Below are 17,344 nucleotides of genomic sequence, written 5' to 3'. Positions count from 1 at the left end.
TCCAACCACGTCTGTCGCTTATAAGTTGTTATTATAGTTTTTAATATAGTTGAAAATACAGTTTACACTGATCTTACCTGCAGGCAATTTTCAATTACTCTCGTATATGCTGGGTCGGTAAGTTTGATGACCTCTAGTTTGTTTGACCTTTCCATATTTTTGATCCACTTGTTGGCTTGACCTTGAGGGTCAATCATCAACGGCCACCGCCCAGCATTGCTCACGATAATTGCGTTGTCCACCGAGTAACTGCGACAAAAAGAAAACCAAACACTTAACACTGGTCAACAACAAATTTGCTGTCTGCGGTTTTAAGCTGATTTTATCTGATGCACTGAATCACAAAATCATATTGTTCTGCACATCCGGTCAAGTTTTTTAAACTATGGTCACGTGTTGTTTGTTACATTTTTGTTCACATGTATGCCATATCGTTTATTGGAAATGGTTATTTTAATGAAAAGAAGTATTCAGATCTGAGGGTTCTTAGTGAGTCTGTTGAAAAGGGGTCAATTTAAAATCATAAAAGCTTGAAATCTTCCAAATATGGGTGCTCAGCATACACAGAGAATGACTGACCTGTGCGGAAAGAATTGGAATCAACGACCTTCTGGTGGACAGATAGAATACTTTTCACACCGCTGCACATCAAGCTTGGCTTAATCAAACAGTTTACTTAGGCTCTGGACAAGGATGGTGACTGCTTCACTTACTCGTGCCAGGCTTTTTTCAGGATTGACCATGGAGAAGCTGAAAGCTGGCATTTTTGATGGTCTTCAGATTCAGCGATTCATCAGAAGCCCAGTTTGAAATTTCAATTAACGAAATGGAACTGGAAATGCGTGAAATAACAATAATGCCAGAAACTATGTTGACTGATTTCAGAAACCTGAGCTGCAACATGAGCATCAAGATGGACTACCTATTTTTACACGTGGACTAGTTTCCTGAGAACCTGGGTTTAATGAGTGAAAGGGAAATGTATTCTGTCTGGACCTTAAAACGATGGAGACCAGGTGTCAGGGTCGCTGAGATGCAGTAGTGATGGCTGACTACTTTGTGAATCAGAAGAGAAACTTACTTGCCGTTGAGCATTCCAGGAGTTGGAAGAAACGGAGTAGATAGGTTCTGCCTATCGCCCGGCTTCCATACTCCTTCTTTGCCTATTAGTCAGACGCAGAGATACTATCACAGTGATTCGATAGAAACACCCAGTGGTAGATCTTGTTTCTTGTCTAGGGCAATGAACGCCGTTTCCCTACTCCCGACACAACCACCCCTAAAGCTGGGCACTTGAGAATGCTTGAGTACTATATATGCCTGAGCAATTAGATTGGGTTGACCTTCCTCTGATGGGTTGAGGGTACCGGATTGACAGTTACTGGCTGCTGTTTCCGACTGGTAATACAGGTGCCCTAACTCTTTGGTAGCGCTTAGAGCGGCTGCTCCATCAACAGTTGTATAATATCGGGATGTTTGCAGTGCCATGGCGCGCATGGAAAGGGACCCTGCACTCATCCCCGGTGGGCTTTCCTGAGGCCACAGTCCTAGTTGATGGAGGGTGAGTTGATGGTCTACTTGTGATGCATGTGTGATACTCTGTATAACCTCCTGTTCGGCTCCCCCTAACCTAACTGAAACTCGTTAAAAACATGATGACAGTACAATCTAAAAATAAGCTTAAACCAAGTATAGGGACAAACAAATCCAACTTGCCTCCTCCCTTGAGGCTTGCATTCACAAATATTCGTGGGCTTAGAACTAATTTAGCTGATGTTGAAGCATTTCTCCTAAAAAATACCCCGGATATCTTAGCTAAGTGACACTAACCTACACTCCTCCATCCCCTCTAACTACTTTAACATGCCTGGATATCTCCCACTCTGCCGTAAGGACTCTGACAGACATATGCACGGACTTGGAGTTTACATTCGTAATACCCTTCCCTTGACTAGAGAAACTAAACTAGAAACGGATGATCAAGCCTTTATGTGCTTTAGACTAATCATGCAACACAACATCAACTACTTTTACTTTCTCTACCACTCTCCCTCGACCCAAGACTGCACCATAATAAACAAAGTATCTGACAGCATAGACACAGCACTCTCCCTCGACACTAGCGCCCAAGTACATGTATTTGGTGACTTAATTGTCCATCACAAAAACTGGCTTGGATTCTCTACTTACACAGATGCAGCAGGCAGCGCAACACATAGCTTCTCTGTATCTCACTCCCTATCGCAAATTGTTACTTTTCCAACCCGTTTCCCTGATCAGGAAGAACAAAACGCATCACTTTTAGATCTGTTTCTGACCACAGTTCCTGATGATTGTGTAACGAAAGCCGACAGCTCACTTGGGAACGCTGATCATGCAGTGATAATGGTTGAAATCGCCCTAAACTCTAGACCCAAAACAAGAGCCAGTGCTCAAAACAACGAGATATTATAAAAAGGCCGACTGGGAAGCCATCAGAGATCTTATCAGAGATGCCCCATGGTGAAATATTTTTTCTCTTCCTGCTGAACAGTGTGCAACTGAGACCACTGAATTCAAAATTGCAATCGAAGCGCATGTTCCCATGCGGAAATTCTATAGCATGCCCCACTCTCCCCAATGGTTTACTTCGACTTGCGCAACTGCCATTGCTCAAAGGCAGCATGCATACCGCAGATTAAACCGCCATAAGTCCAGTTCAAACAGACAGAAGTACATAGAAGCTAGAAGTAACATTAAGAAAGAAATAGCGACAGCTAAGAGGGAATTTACGGAAACCACTAAAAAACGCATCGAAGCACAAAAACTAGGAACTCGTAACTTCTGGAAAATCTACAACAGTGTAGTAAATAATGGGCAATCAACAATTCCCCCACTAACCAACAATCACGAGGTTGTTTGCTCAGCAACCGAAAAGGCTAACATGCTTGCCAGTCGGTTTGCCTTCAACTCCACACTGGACCCTCCCAACCACTCCCTACCTCAATTTCCTATGCAGACAGACGCCACACTAGACGATCTGAAAATCACCCCTGCTCAGGTGCATGCTATCATAAGAAAGCTTGACACTTCAAAAGCATGTGGACCCGACCTCATCCCAGTTGTGCTATTAAAAAAGTGCTCAGCCGAAGTAGCTCCAGTTCTCTCCAAACTCTACAACAAATGCCTTAATGAATCTTGCTTTCTGGGCTGCTGGAAAACTGCTTCTGTGGTACCAGTATTCAAGAATTCTGGCGAAAGAACTGACCCAGTAAATTATCGCCCTATTAGCCTCCTCCCACTTTGGGCCAAAATATTTGAGACCTTAATTAACCAAGCTCTAGTCCAGCACCTTACAGATACTAAACTTCTGACCGACCAACAATATAGATTTAGACAAGCCCGTTCCACAGCAGACATCCTCACTGTAATCTCTGAACGCATATACCATTCACTGGACAAAGCGGGAGAGGGCAGAGCGGTAGCTCTAGATATATCTAAGGCTTTTGACAGGGTATGGCATGAGGGTCTCCTCAGGAAGATTAGATCATACGGTATCACTGGTAGAATACTTAACATAATTAAATCCTTCTTAGATTAGAGAAAAATCCAGGTTGTCCTCGACGGTCGTACATCTAAACAATATGATATAAATGCGGAAGTGCCCCAGGAATCTATCCTTCGACCTCTACTGTTCCTGATATTCATAAATGACCTCCCCGACAAAATTTCCTCTGAGATGGGTATATATGCTGATGACACCACACTTTATAGCAGGCACGACAGGAAAACAAATGAACACATATCTAAAATAATGGCAGAAACACTAGAGGATGACCTCCAATCAGTAGTGGAATGGGGACAAAAATGGATGGTCACGTTCAATGCCGCCAAGACTAAACTTGTTTCATTCAATAATTACAAGAAACCTTCTCTACCACCTATAGCAATGGCCAGTGACTCCTTATCTGAGAGTACGTCTTTCAAGCTTCTTTACCTAACGTTCACAGGAAACATGAGTTGGAACAATTACATCGAGGGCATTGCCAGGGCCGCTGCGAGGAAGGTGGGCTCTCTCTACCGTGCTAGAAAACTACTAACACCCGAAAGTATCCTGTACCTCTATAAGGCCACCATTCGCCCATGTATGGAGTATTGCTGTCATATTTGGGCTGGTGCATCGGCTACTAGTCTCTCGCTCCTTGACAGGGTTCAAAAGAGAGTCGCAAATCTGATAGGCCCTAAACTTGCATCTAAGCTTCGGCCTCTGTCCCATCGACGAAACGTTGCATCCCTCTGCCTGTTCTACAAGTATTTTAATGGTGAATGCTCTGATGAACTGTAAGCACTTGTGCCCCCACGACGTGAACACCCTCGACAGACCCGACAAGCTGCAAAATCCCACCCCCACACTGTAGAGATCCCTAGATGTAAAAGATCTTTCTACTCCAGTAGTTTCTTCCCCAGAACTGCTAGACTTTGGAATTCCATTCCAGGTCACTGCTTCCCCAACTGTACTGACATGCATAAGTTCAAGTGCAACGTGAACCAACATCTTGCTGGCCAAATCCCTACATAGTACCCCAGTAGATGTTTCCCCTGATAGTAGCCCCCTACACCAAAGTTGCAATGTGCCTTGTTTGGGGTGAAAATGTAATAAAAAAAAGTTCAAGCTCTGAAGTTTGAATAATGGTGAAGCAACAAACAATTTACGTTATGGATGCACATCATTCAGCAGAAATCAATGAATCTATCAGTAATTGTTGGTAAAACATTGTTTTCTCTTAAAAAATATATTTAGAATGATATGCATTAACTAAAATCAACTGATTATGCAACAAAAATCGATTTTGTCACAAGATCTGATTTTCTTAGCACAAAAACTGATGAAGAGAAATGGATGTAAATTCCTGATTCAGCGCCACAAAAATACCCCAAATCAGTTGTTGAAATCTCAATAATATTCAGAAAGTAAAAAGTTTGTTCCTCAGTGTAATCAATAGGTTATCTTCAATAACAAATAAATGTTGTTGTCTGTATTAATTGGATTATCTGGACTATTGTCTTCGTTTTGGGTGTTATTACCACAACGTTTCAGCCGATATAACCTCCAATTCTCTTCACGGGTATCTTTCTGTCGAACACGGGAATCTGCACGGAATGTCTGTTCAATATTTGTTACATAATATCTTCAACTTTGTATTGTCTATTCTCTTAACTGACATTTTTAATATCCAGTTAATTCTAAAATAATGGACAACTGTTCTATATCTGACATAAATAATATGTAGTCATTTCTAAAAGAATCAACAATCAGCTGCATTCATAAATTAAATATCTATCTCTGACATAAAACATATTTAGTTATTTGCAAGAACAATGAACAATCGTTCTGCATTCCTTGGATTTCAATATTCATTATCTTTTAACACTTTTTTTTTACATAGACATCACCACATTATCAAGGCCAAGAGGCCACTCAAGGATAAGGGTTAAAGAGTGTACAGTAGAAATTGGTCAGTATAGTAATCATTTGTAATGAAAATTTGGTAAATTTAATAACTTATATGGAACGGCTCATCAAGAACTTATTTACTTTAGACTTGAAGACAACCATATTGTAGTCAGCCGGAAAGCAGGAAAACGGAAGACAATTCCACAGGCGTGCAGTTCTAAGAAAGAAGCTTTGTTCATGGAATCTACGTTTAGGTTTAGGCACAGATAAAGAGTGGGGGAAATTATTGATAGTGTTTACAGCTAGACGAGTGTTTCTTGTGAAAGTTTGGCGAGGGGGGGCCATAGATTGAAGCTCAGTTGAACACTTTCCATGAAAATAATGATAAAGCAGGGACAAACTCGCAACATCTCTTCTGTGAGATAGAGATTGCAGCGAAGAGAAAAGGACATCTCCCACCAGGCCACGAAGTCTATTTTGAACCCTACCAAGGCAGGACAAGTCCTTTCTAGCAGCTCCTGCCCAGATGTGGCAACAGTATTCCATCCTTGGACGTACCTGGCTCTTATATAGATAGAGAATAGCATCAGCAGTGAGATATCTACCGGATCGATAGAAAGATCCCACCATTTTTCCAGCAGCCTTGGCAACAGATTTGATGTACGTGTTCCATTTCAGGTCAGGAGTAATGGTCAAGCCCAGAAGCTTGTCAAAACTTGAGGCCTCCTGAAGACGAGAGCCATTCATTTCAATTGATGACAAATGTGGATTAGAATGTTGATGATGTAAAGAGAGAAGCTTGGTTTTAGATGCATTAAAAGTAACCAGCCACTCCTTTCCCCATTGTACTACGTGCTCAAGATCAGAGGAGAGAGAATTGGAGAGAACTTGGTCGTTTACTGTCTTAGATGTGCTACCATAAATGGTAGTGTCGTCAGCATAAATGTCTACAAATGATGTAAGGATATGATTTGGAAGATCATTAATGTAGATCAGGAAAAAAGTTGGACCCAGGATGGATCCTTGAGGGACACCGGCATTAATACTGTGAGCTTCTGATTTTTGCCCCTCAACTACTACTCTTATGAACCTATCAGAAAGAAATGATTTAATAATTGAGAAGACTTTTCCAGCTATACCATAGCTAGCGATCTTATGAAGTAAACCTTTATGCCATACCCTATCAAAGGCTTTAGATATGTCAAGAGCAATTGCCCTAGAAAGATTGCCACCGTCGAGAGATTTGCTAATCCTATGCGATATAACTGTAAGGACATCTGCTGTAGATCTAGCAGAACGGAAACCATATTGAGTGTCACTAAGAAGGTTATTTTTGTTGAGATGGTTGATTACTTCTGTATTTAACACAGATTCTAGCAACTTACTTATGACGCACAGGAGACTTATTGGCCTGTACTGAGAGGGGGATGAGCGATCACCTGAATTCTTAAATACAGGGCATACTGATGAGATTTTCCAGGGAGATGGGAAACTATTCTCCTAAAGACAACATTTAAACAGTTTTGTAAGTATGGGCGCTTGTTTAGGTTGAAGTTTTTTGAGTACTATAATTGGAATACCGTCAGGGCCAGTTGCTTTACTCGAATCAAGGTTTTTGATTAGCTTCGCAACATCACGTACAGATATACGTATATCACATAGCGTGTTTTCTGATACAGGAGGAAATATTGGGGGTTGGCGGTCTTTGTCGCAAAGGGTAGAATTAGCTGCAAAGTTCTTGACAAAGAGTTTGGCTTTGTCTCATGCTGACGAGATTAACTCAAGTCCATTGATAATAGTTGGGATGGAGCACACGCTTCTGTTCAGGATTCTGTTTGCTATTTGCCAAAACTGGTGGGAACCAAGCCGCTGCTCAGCTACTTTGGACTTAACAGATTGAGCATACAACTCTCTTGCGTTCCTTATTACTTTCTTACAATGGTCGCTGGCAGTCCTGAAAACGGCTTTAGTTTCCATACATCTATTACGTTTGAAGCAGTGGAAAAAGTGATTTCTGTGTGCAATGGCAGCAGCACATTCTGGAGAGAACCATGGCTGGCTGTTAGGTTTTTGCTGAAACTTTTTAGAGGGTATGAAATGTTCAATACCTACAATTAACCATTCAGTCAGGTCTAATACTATAGAGGACACATCCTTTTTCAACATGGAATGCAGAGGTAGATCAGATATAAATGTACGGAAGCTATCCCAGTCAGCCTTGCTGTATCGATATACTGTACGATAAAGAGGTACGTCTGGGGATTTATTACATTTCATTTTTATCTTAATTGATACAACAGAGTGGTCGGAAGATCCAAGAGGCGACAGAACAGAAACTGAACATAGTTCAGGGCAAGTTGTGAGAAAAAGGTCTAGTAGGCTCGCATACTGGCCGTCATTATCGGGCACACGGGTAGGTTCTTGAACAATCTGAGTGAGGTCATAGGCAATGGAGAAATCATGACAGAACCTCCCCTCATCATCGGTCTTGTTTGAGTGGGTCAAACATTCGACGTTGTGAACATTGAAGTCTCCACATACGTGAATGTTAGCTGAAGGATAAGTAGAAAGGACTTGGTCAATTTTCTCAGATATGCTTTGAAAGATAGTAACTCCGCTGTTGTGGGGGCGATAGAGAGTAAATATAAATGCAGTAGTGTGAGCTAAAGCAACCCGGAAGCACATATAGGGTAAGTTAGGATCTTCCCTGGAGATGTCCCTCCCACATGGAAAGCTATCTTTAATATAGGCACATATTCCATGCCCATGGCGATCTTGGGGGTCAGATTTAGAAGTTAAGTTAGAGTATCCTGTAATTGCAAACTCATCTAGGGAAATAGCCTGTCCAATGCCAGTTTCACTTAAAAATAAAAGGTCTGGTTTAGTCTCCTGTAATTGGGTTTCAACCTCTGGAAGGTTAGAACGAAGACCCCTGATGTTGGAGAAGGAGACATGGTAGTAGGGGTCTACGTTTGAAGTTGGAGAACCGGGTTTAATCGTGTATTTTTTCTTGAAACTTGTCATGATGAAATTTTGGAATTTGTGGACTAGGTCGTCAGATTTACTTAGAGCAGGACAGAGAGGGGAAACTAAGAGAGAAAAAGAAACGAAGAATTTTTTTTTTGTAGCATATGATAAGGTAAAGCCGTAACAATTACCCACTAGTATGGCATCGAGAGGCCCCACCAGAAGCTACTGCATGGTCCAGATTCCATTCACCAAATGGCAATACAGCAGCCCCAGTACTTTGCACCTGCTGATAGGACAGCCTCCTTAGTGGTTAATCCAAGGTTCGGGTCCCTGACTATCAGGCGGATAACGTCAGCCCAGACAAAACGTTTACCCCCAGCACCCTTACTAGTGACATTGCTACAAGGATAGACATAGAAACAGAAAATTTCGACCAACTCTGCCAACTGTTCGCGCAAAATACTGCCAACCTAGAAAACAGCTTTTTCTTCTCCCTTTGTCAGAAAAATCACTCATTAAAAAATGAGGACTGAGGGACAAATAAGAAGAAGCGAGAGTAACAGGAGCTGCCGATAACGCATCCACAATGCGTTTTCTACTCTCCATTAAAAAAAAAACTATTAAGTATTGTACTTAATAAAAGTCCAACAGACGTGTTTAAGGGAAAGTATGGTGATAGATTCCCCTCTCACGAACTAAAAATGAGTACAATTAGGTAATCTATTTTTGCAATCAACACTTGCCTATTGGTTTCGATTCCAGCCTTTTCCTAATATTATTTTCAAACTTATCTAGTTTTGCTTTCTTACTTACTGGGGTCTGTCCCTTTTCATAAAATTTCGAACGTAACTCCGTGCCGTGAATTAGATAAATTAAATTAATGACTTCGTCCGAAATTCTGCGTTGATTCCCGTTAGATTTTCGAGTTCGATAAGATGCGAACAGTAGTCTGAATAATCCAAATAATAGAAATTATCCTCATCTTAAAAATTCAGAAACAAAGTTGTTGCATAGAAACAAATATTGATATAGTACCCTTTTTGTGTTAATTTGTGATGGTAGCGATTAATTTTGTATTAATTTTGTTTTAATTCTCCTTGTTTCACTTTCGTGGTTGTGCTACCACACAAATTCTCAATTCTAATAAAAACTGTATCATTGGCAACCAAACTACTATCGACCCATTTCTAACAAGTCTTTTTTTTTCCTCCACCCTCTTCGTGTCTTTAACAAGGTTCTGACATTCAATTCTTTATTTCATACTAAAGATACCATAAATAGCATCACTTTACTTTGACAAAGTTTTTACTATTAAAAGAAACAAAATATTTACATACTAATTTGTTTATTGTAACCGTTTTCTTATATTTTGCGATTGCCTACTTTTCTAGATTTTTGTAATTTTTATTATTATATTTATCTTACACATAAATATGTGAAAGTTTGTTTTATAAATATCCTATGGGGGTATAAATAGGATTCCGTTATACGCAAATAGCAACTTGACTCAATATGTTGTTTCAGTTATGAAACTTTGTCGAAAAAATTCATAACTGAAACGAAAAATGTAATGAAAAGAGGATTATATGTTAATTTTTCCTCTCCTCCACTTAGTTTGTTCGTTGCTCATAACTTATTCCATATCTATGAATACCTACACTCACAAATATATGTGGAACATACAAATGTTTATATTTTTTAATATTTCTAAAGTGTTTACGTATAGGAATAGAAAATATATATTAAAAGATGTCTTTTAAAACACATTTTTTCCGCTTTAGTGTAGTACGTGGTGTATGGGGGGTGCGGTTAATAGTGGTAGAAGGAGAAAAGAGTGTAGCCAATTAGATGAAGAGATGCTTACTTGTGACTGGTGTGTTTTCACATATATTTGACCTCCCCTTGAATATTGGTAGATAGATAGATAGATAGATAGATAGATAGATAGATAGATAGATAGATAGATAGATATGTTATGTTATGTTATGTTATGCTACACTGGAGAAACATCGGGTGGCCTTGCTGATAGTAGATTTAGAACATCGATTATTAATAAAAAAAATTAATTATAAAATAAGTAAAATGTTAATTAATGAACATTATTATTGTTTTGTAATTGTTATGTAGAAAAATGTATGCAGAAAGAATGTTATTGAAACAAAGAAATGTTTAGTAAAATATTTTGGTTAACTTAAAAACAATAACAAGCAAAGAATGTAGTGGACATAAGCAGAGCAAGTTTCCAAACTTGGGAATAAAAATAATAAACTTGTACAGAAAACGAGAATGAATGCCGGGTCTTCATGTGGTCAAGTGGCGTAAGTACAAAGGAATAGTTACATATATACAAGAGAGTTTGGAGTAAGATGGATGAAGAGAGATTGGAGCTGTAATGGCCCTGTAAGGGGGGGGAGAGACTAAGACAAGTATATAATCTTCCAACAAGAGAAGCAGTAAAATAAAGGCTGTCTAAAATATAACCGAAGACTCCTGGTCGTTTCTTTGGAAGAAATGTTCATTTCAGCTTTTGGCAGCTTCATCAACCAAGATCCGGATGAACAAACGTTTAATTTCTTTATTGGCAAGATGCATAGTCATCCAGGACTGTGTTCCTTTGTGTTATCCTTATTGTAAATGTCCTATAACTCATGCCGCACACACATCTACAAGGAATTATGAACATTATATGACACGAAGAAAATTCAATAGATGCACAAATCATCATATACTTAACGCACTTTATATACACGCACATATACATAGACCCTGCAACGTAACAGATAGATAGATAGATAGATAGATAGATAGATAGATAGATAGATAGATAGATAGATAGATCTTTGGGAATATTTTAAAAATAAAATGTCGATAATAAGTACAACAGTTTTGCCCACGTTTTATTTCATTCAGTTTTCGGATTCTTCAAGAAAAATTCGAACGCACCTGTCGACCGGTAAACCCGACATTTGCCATTCCCTAATTTTCACCGGATCTCCTAAAGTGTTGGACAAAGAAAAATTGCATGAAACAGGGATCTTCTTCTGCCGACACAGCTCATACCATTCTTTCAGACATTCCTGAAAATAGAATATATACATACTAGTTGAACTAATTTCTGTAAATTACATAAATAACATAAAATTAAATAAACAATATGTTTAACAACGTATTTGAAATGTTTAAGTTCATTTAAGGAGAAAATTAGAATAAAACTATTGTTGTAGCCTTGCAGACCGGTAGCAATCAAGGCAAATGCAGTTGTATAGCTAACAAAAAGTGTATTAGCAAATGTTATAAAAATACATGTCATGATTCTGGGGGTCATAGCTGGCACGAATCGTTAATATTTAATTCCTTTCCGCCGCAAGAAGATGTGACGCAAGGTCGGAATGTGGGGAGAGTCAAGTTAGCGCCGCTAAAGAAGTATTTTAGCCTTTTAAATATGCCTGGAGAGTCCCGTCAGAATTCTCCAATTAGTGCGCCTTAGGCAGTAAGCAATTATCTTACTCTACTCAAGGCTTGAGAGTGTGGACCTTCTAGGATTACCCAGAACGAATGCTTCAGCTCGACGGATAAAAGATCACCAAAAGATTGTCAAGATCAGAACCCCGTCTAGCATGTGCTCGTCATCACAAAGTAATTGCACGAATTGCTCGCTACCTAAGAAGGCGTAAGATAGAATTATGTTCGTAGTATCTGGGCAATTTCATCATCACAAAAATAGGTATATCAGTTTTCCCTATAGCAAACATTTATGCTTAGTTGAAGTTCGATCTATATAAATTATGACGGCTGATTACATTTCTTACTTCTTTACCCATCCTCTCTCTCTCTCTCTCTCTCTCTCTCTCTCTCTTTCTGTCTTCTCCAAATAAATAGTTTTCGTTAGTAAGTTCTAACAACGACACAATTCCTCCACCTTCTCAACAGAAATCCCTCCTACTCATGATAGGGTAGAATTAAACACGTTTTCTTTTATGCACAATATATATATATATATATATATATATATATATATATATATATATATATATATATATATATATATATATTATTCAATTTTCACCCCAAACAAGGCACAGTGCAACTTTGAAGCAGGGGCCTACTATCAGGGACATAATTTGCGGGGACATTAAGGAGGGAGATGAGTAGAAAGATATTTGTTAACATTACACTTGAACTTCTGTGTATCAGTACAGTTGGAAAAGCAGAATCCTGGAAGGGAGTTCCAAAGACCCGCAGTTCTGGGGAAGAAACTATTGGAGTAAAAGGCTTTCTTGCACCTAGGAATCTCTACTGGTGTTATGTAATGAATGGCTGGAACCATCATACATAACTGAAAAGAAAAAACTTTAATAAAAGATTTAAAAGAGTGGGCATCGAATAATCGATTGTCTACCGGTTGAAAAGAGGAAGGGCTTACGTCATAAACAGAGAAATCGGACGACGATTTTTTTGTTTACAAAACAAATAAACGTGACATTCCTCGTAAGCTCTGGAATTACAGATATTGGCATGAGTGGGTAATTCACGTGTCGCTGCGTTGAAGACAAAATCGAATGATTTTTTGAGGTCAAAACGTGACTTAAGAACACATGTATCAACCGATTGACAGGACGCGTGGATAGAAAAAACAAAGCGACAAAATGCCAATAAAAACGGTGAATCAGCAGAGCAGAGCAGATAGAGCAGAGAGAGAGGAGACACAAGGGACAGAACGTCGCTGAAGACTAGATTGTTGAAACGTCATTTTCCCTCCTCAGAGCACTGTGAGAAAACTGCTAACTGTGAACTTCAGAACCACCAAAAGAAAAAAAGACGATTTGTTTTAAATTGTAACTATATTGTAAAATATAATTTTATACAAAAACAAACACAATTGTGACTTACGTCTTTTAATGCATATTTTTAAGTTACAGCTGATCGTTCTAAGTCGTCAACCGCTTTGTTTTCAGGTTCAACGTTGTTATGACATTTTTGACAATTGACGAGAGGCAAGATAAGGAAAAAGTGCCAGTCTAAGGTGAGATAACTCACTAGTCTTAACTCGTTGTCATCACAACCGCTTAGTAAACAAGTGAACCTACGGACGATCGACGTAACTAAAACTGCTATGTACCGCAGCCAGGGAGTCCTACGCACTATTACGATTTCCCAACCTGGGAGCCACACCATAATACAACACTGTAAAGGGGTGAAACTTAGTGGCTTGTCGGGTTTTTCGGGGGTAGTTACGTCGAGAAGGTACAAGTGTTTGCAGCTCGTCAGAGCATTCACCATTAAAGTATTTGTAGAACAGACAGAGGGATGCAACATCTCGTCGATGGGACAGAGGCTGAAGCCTAAACAGTTCAGGACCTATCAGGTTGGCGACTCTCTTTTGAACCTTGTCCAGGAGTGAGAGACAAGCAGCAGATGCACCAGCCCAGATGTGACAACAGTACTCCATACATGGGCGAATGGTGGCCTTATGGAGATACAGGATACTTTCAGGCGAAAGTAGTTTTCTGGCACGGTAGAGGTAGCCAACCTTCTTTGCAGCAGCCCTGGCAATGCTCTCAATGTATCTATTCCAGTTCATACGCCCTGTAAACGTTAGGCCAAGGAGTTCAAAAGAAGTACGTTCAGGCAATGTGTTCTTGGCCATTGTTATTGGTGGTAGAGAAGGTTTCTTGCAGTTATTGAAGGAAACAAGCTTACTCTTAGCAGCAGTGAATGTGACCATCCATTTTTGTCCCCATTCCACTACAGATTGGAGGTCATCCTCTAGTGTTTCTGCCATTTCCTTGGATATGTGTTCATTTGTTTTCCCCTCATATCTGTTATAGAGAGTGGTGTCATCGGCAAATATACCCATCTCCGAAACAATTTTATCAGGGAGGTCATTTATGAATATCAGGAACAATAGAGGTCCAAGGATAGACCCCTGAGGCACTCCCGCATTTATTTCATATTGTTTAGATTTACGACCGTCAAGGACAACTTTGATTTTTCTATTACTTAAAAAGGATTTAATTACATTATGAATTCTTCCAGTGATTCAATATGATCTAATTGTCCTTAGAAGACCATCATGCCATACCCTGTCAAAAGCCTTAGATATATCAAGGGCTACTGCTCTACCCTCCCCTGTTTTGTCCAGTGAACAGTATATACGTTCAGAGACTGGAGTTAAATATATCTGCTGTTGAACGTGCTTGCCTGAATCCATATTGTTTGTCAGTCAGGAGTTTAGCAGATATTAGGTGCTGGACTAGGGCCTGATTAACTAAGGACTCAAATATTTGGGCGAAAAGCGGGAGGAGGCTAATGGGGCGATAATTTACTGGGTCAGTTCTTTCACCAGAATTCTTGAAGACTGATACCACAGAAGCGGTTTTCCAGCGGTCGGAAAATCAAGATTCGTTAAGGCATTTATTGTAAAGTTTGGACAGAACTGGAGCAACCTCGACAGAACATTTTTTTAATAGCACAGCCAGGATGAGATCTGGTCCACATGCTTTTGAGGTGTCAAGGTTTTTTATAATACCATGTACCTGAGAAGGGGCGATTTTTAAATCGTATAGTGTGGCGTCTGTCCGCAAAGGAAAGTCAGGGAGGGAGTGGTGTGCCGAGTCCAGTGTGGAGTTTGAGGCAAACCGACTGGCAAGCAGATAAGCCTTGTCAGTTGCCGTGCAAGCAACCTCATGATTGTTTGATAGTGGGAAATCGTTGACCATTATTTACTACGCTGTTGTAGATTTTCCGAAAATCCCGGGTTCATAATTTCTGTGCTTCAATGCGTTTTCTGGTGGTTTCAGAGTAATCTGTCTTAGCTGTCTCTATCACTCTCTTACAATTATTTCTAGCTTCTATAAACTTCTGTTTATTTGAGCTGGACTTATGTCGGTTGAATCTGCGGAACACATGCTGCCTTTGACAAATGGCAGCTGCACAAGCAGAAGTAAACCATTGGGGAGAGTGGGACTTGCTATAGAATTTCCGTGTGGGAACATGTGCTTACATTGCAGTTTTGAACCACTCAGTGGTCTCATTTGCACACTGTTCCGCTGGAAGAGAAAAGATATTTTGCCATGGGGCATCTCTGATGAGTTCCCTGGCGGCTTCCCAGTCAGCCTTTTTGTAATACCTCGTTGTTTTGAGCAGTGAGTCTTCAGTTTTAGGGCGAGAATTTAGGGTGATTTCTACCATTATCACAGCGTGATCAGCATTTCCGAGTGGGCTGTGGGCATTTGTTGTACAATCATCGGGAACCGTTGTCAGAAAGAGATCTAGAAGTGAGGCATGTTGATCTTGCTGGTCTGGGAAACGTGTCAGAAATGTAACCGTCTGTGTAATTACAGATTCCTAGCCAGTTACTGTGGTGGACATTGAAGTCACCAAATACATGTACTTGTGCGCTAGTATCGAGGGAGAGTGCTATATCTATGCTGTCAGAGACTTTGTTTATTAGGGTACAGTCCTGGGTTGAGGGAGAGTGGTAGAGAAAATACAAGTAGCTAATATCATGTTGCATATTTAGTCGGAAGCACATAAAGGCCTGGTCGTCTGATTCTAGTTATATTTCTCTAGTCAGGGGAGGGTGTTACGAATATAGACTCCAAGCCCATGCATATGTCTGCCCGAGTTCTTACGGCAGAGTAGGAGATAACTAGGCATGTTAAAGTGGTTAGAGGGAATGGAGGAGTGAAGGTTAGTTTCACTTAATGCTAAGATATCCGGGGTGTTTACAAGGAGAAATGATTCAACATCATCTAAGTTAGTTCTAAGCCCGAGGATATTCGTAAATGCAAGCCTCAAGGGAGGAGGCAGGTAGGTTTTCTTTGAGTTTGGTCCTGGTTTAAAGGTAACTTTTGCTTGAGCTGGCATTCCATTTTATTTAATTTAAAAGTTTCAGTTAGGGTGAATGAGTGAGGGGGTGCTGGACAAGTGGTTGTGCAGAATATCAGACATGCAATACAAGTAGACCATCAGCTATATATATATATATATATATATATATATATATATATATATATATATATATATATATATATATATATATATATAGGATTGATATGTAGTTTGCTTGAAGCATTGTGTGGGATAGGTATGTAGTAGAGATATAGGAGCCTATCACAATGCGAGGAATGAAATATAGTCGTTGTTCGTGAAAGGAGACGAAAACAAGTGGCAATTTAAAAATCAATAAGCACATATATATATATATATATATATATATATGTCTATATATGCATATATTTATTCAGTTGTATTAGGTACAAATGTCTTACTTGTTATGTCTGCGACAGTATCCATTATTAATTTCGGAAAAATTCCCTTTTCAAATGATAGACGTGACAGATCGATTCAAAGCATGCTAGATGATGGAGCGGAAGTTGGATAGCTGTGTGGGGCCTCGGAGCAAATGTGAGGAGGGGATTTATGTATGGTCTGATTAGGTAATTAACATGTTTATATTTTTATTTATTTTTATTTATTTATTTCAGTTTATAACGTGTTGCTTTAGCGTGAGCTTTTTTTTAATTAATTCTCTGTCTCTTTTGTTGTCTTTATTGTTATTATTTTTATTATTATTTATTTTTTTCACCTATTATATGTCAGCAGGAAAAATATGCACACACACGCACACGCACACACACACACATATATATGTATATATATATATATATATATATATATATATATATATATATATATATATATATATATATATATTCGTATCTTTATTAAAAAAAAATTCAAACTAAATATCTTTTTAAAGATTTATATATCTACGTATTTTCGTATCTTTATTAAAAATCGAATTTCAAACTAAATACCAAACGGTGTTACCACTAATTACCTATGCCCATTAAATATGTTTCATTAATGCTATTTATCGATTTCTTAATTTAGATTTCTATATTTCTTTATTTAATTAAACTTTTTTATATATAT

The 17,344-nt window shown here is 39.1% G+C and overlaps 1 protein-coding gene across 1 annotated transcript in view; it reads right to left on the bottom strand.

The window, feature by feature from the left end:
• Nucleotides 1–17,344, bottom strand: part of LOC145244699 (dynein axonemal heavy chain 3-like) — a 382,877-nt gene that overhangs the window by 73,787 nt on the left and 291,746 nt on the right. Inside the window, exons 60-61 of the mRNA XM_080107154.1 lie at nt 11,348–11,481; nt 78–249 (exon numbers count right to left, since the gene is read on the bottom strand). Coding sequence (XP_079963280.1) covers nt 78–249; nt 11,348–11,481 — 306 coding nt within the window. The remainder of the gene's footprint in view (nt 1–77; nt 250–11,347; nt 11,482–17,344) is intronic.

The sequence above is a fragment of the Euprymna scolopes genome, chromosome 1 (assembly GCF_053919585.1).
Source record: "Euprymna scolopes isolate OS-2025 chromosome 1, ASM5391958v1, whole genome shotgun sequence".
In the NCBI taxonomy this organism is placed as follows: domain Eukaryota; kingdom Metazoa; phylum Mollusca; class Cephalopoda; order Sepiida; family Sepiolidae; genus Euprymna; species Euprymna scolopes.
The sequence above is the reverse complement of the archived record's forward strand: the minus strand, read 5'-3'. Positions and strand labels throughout refer to the sequence as shown.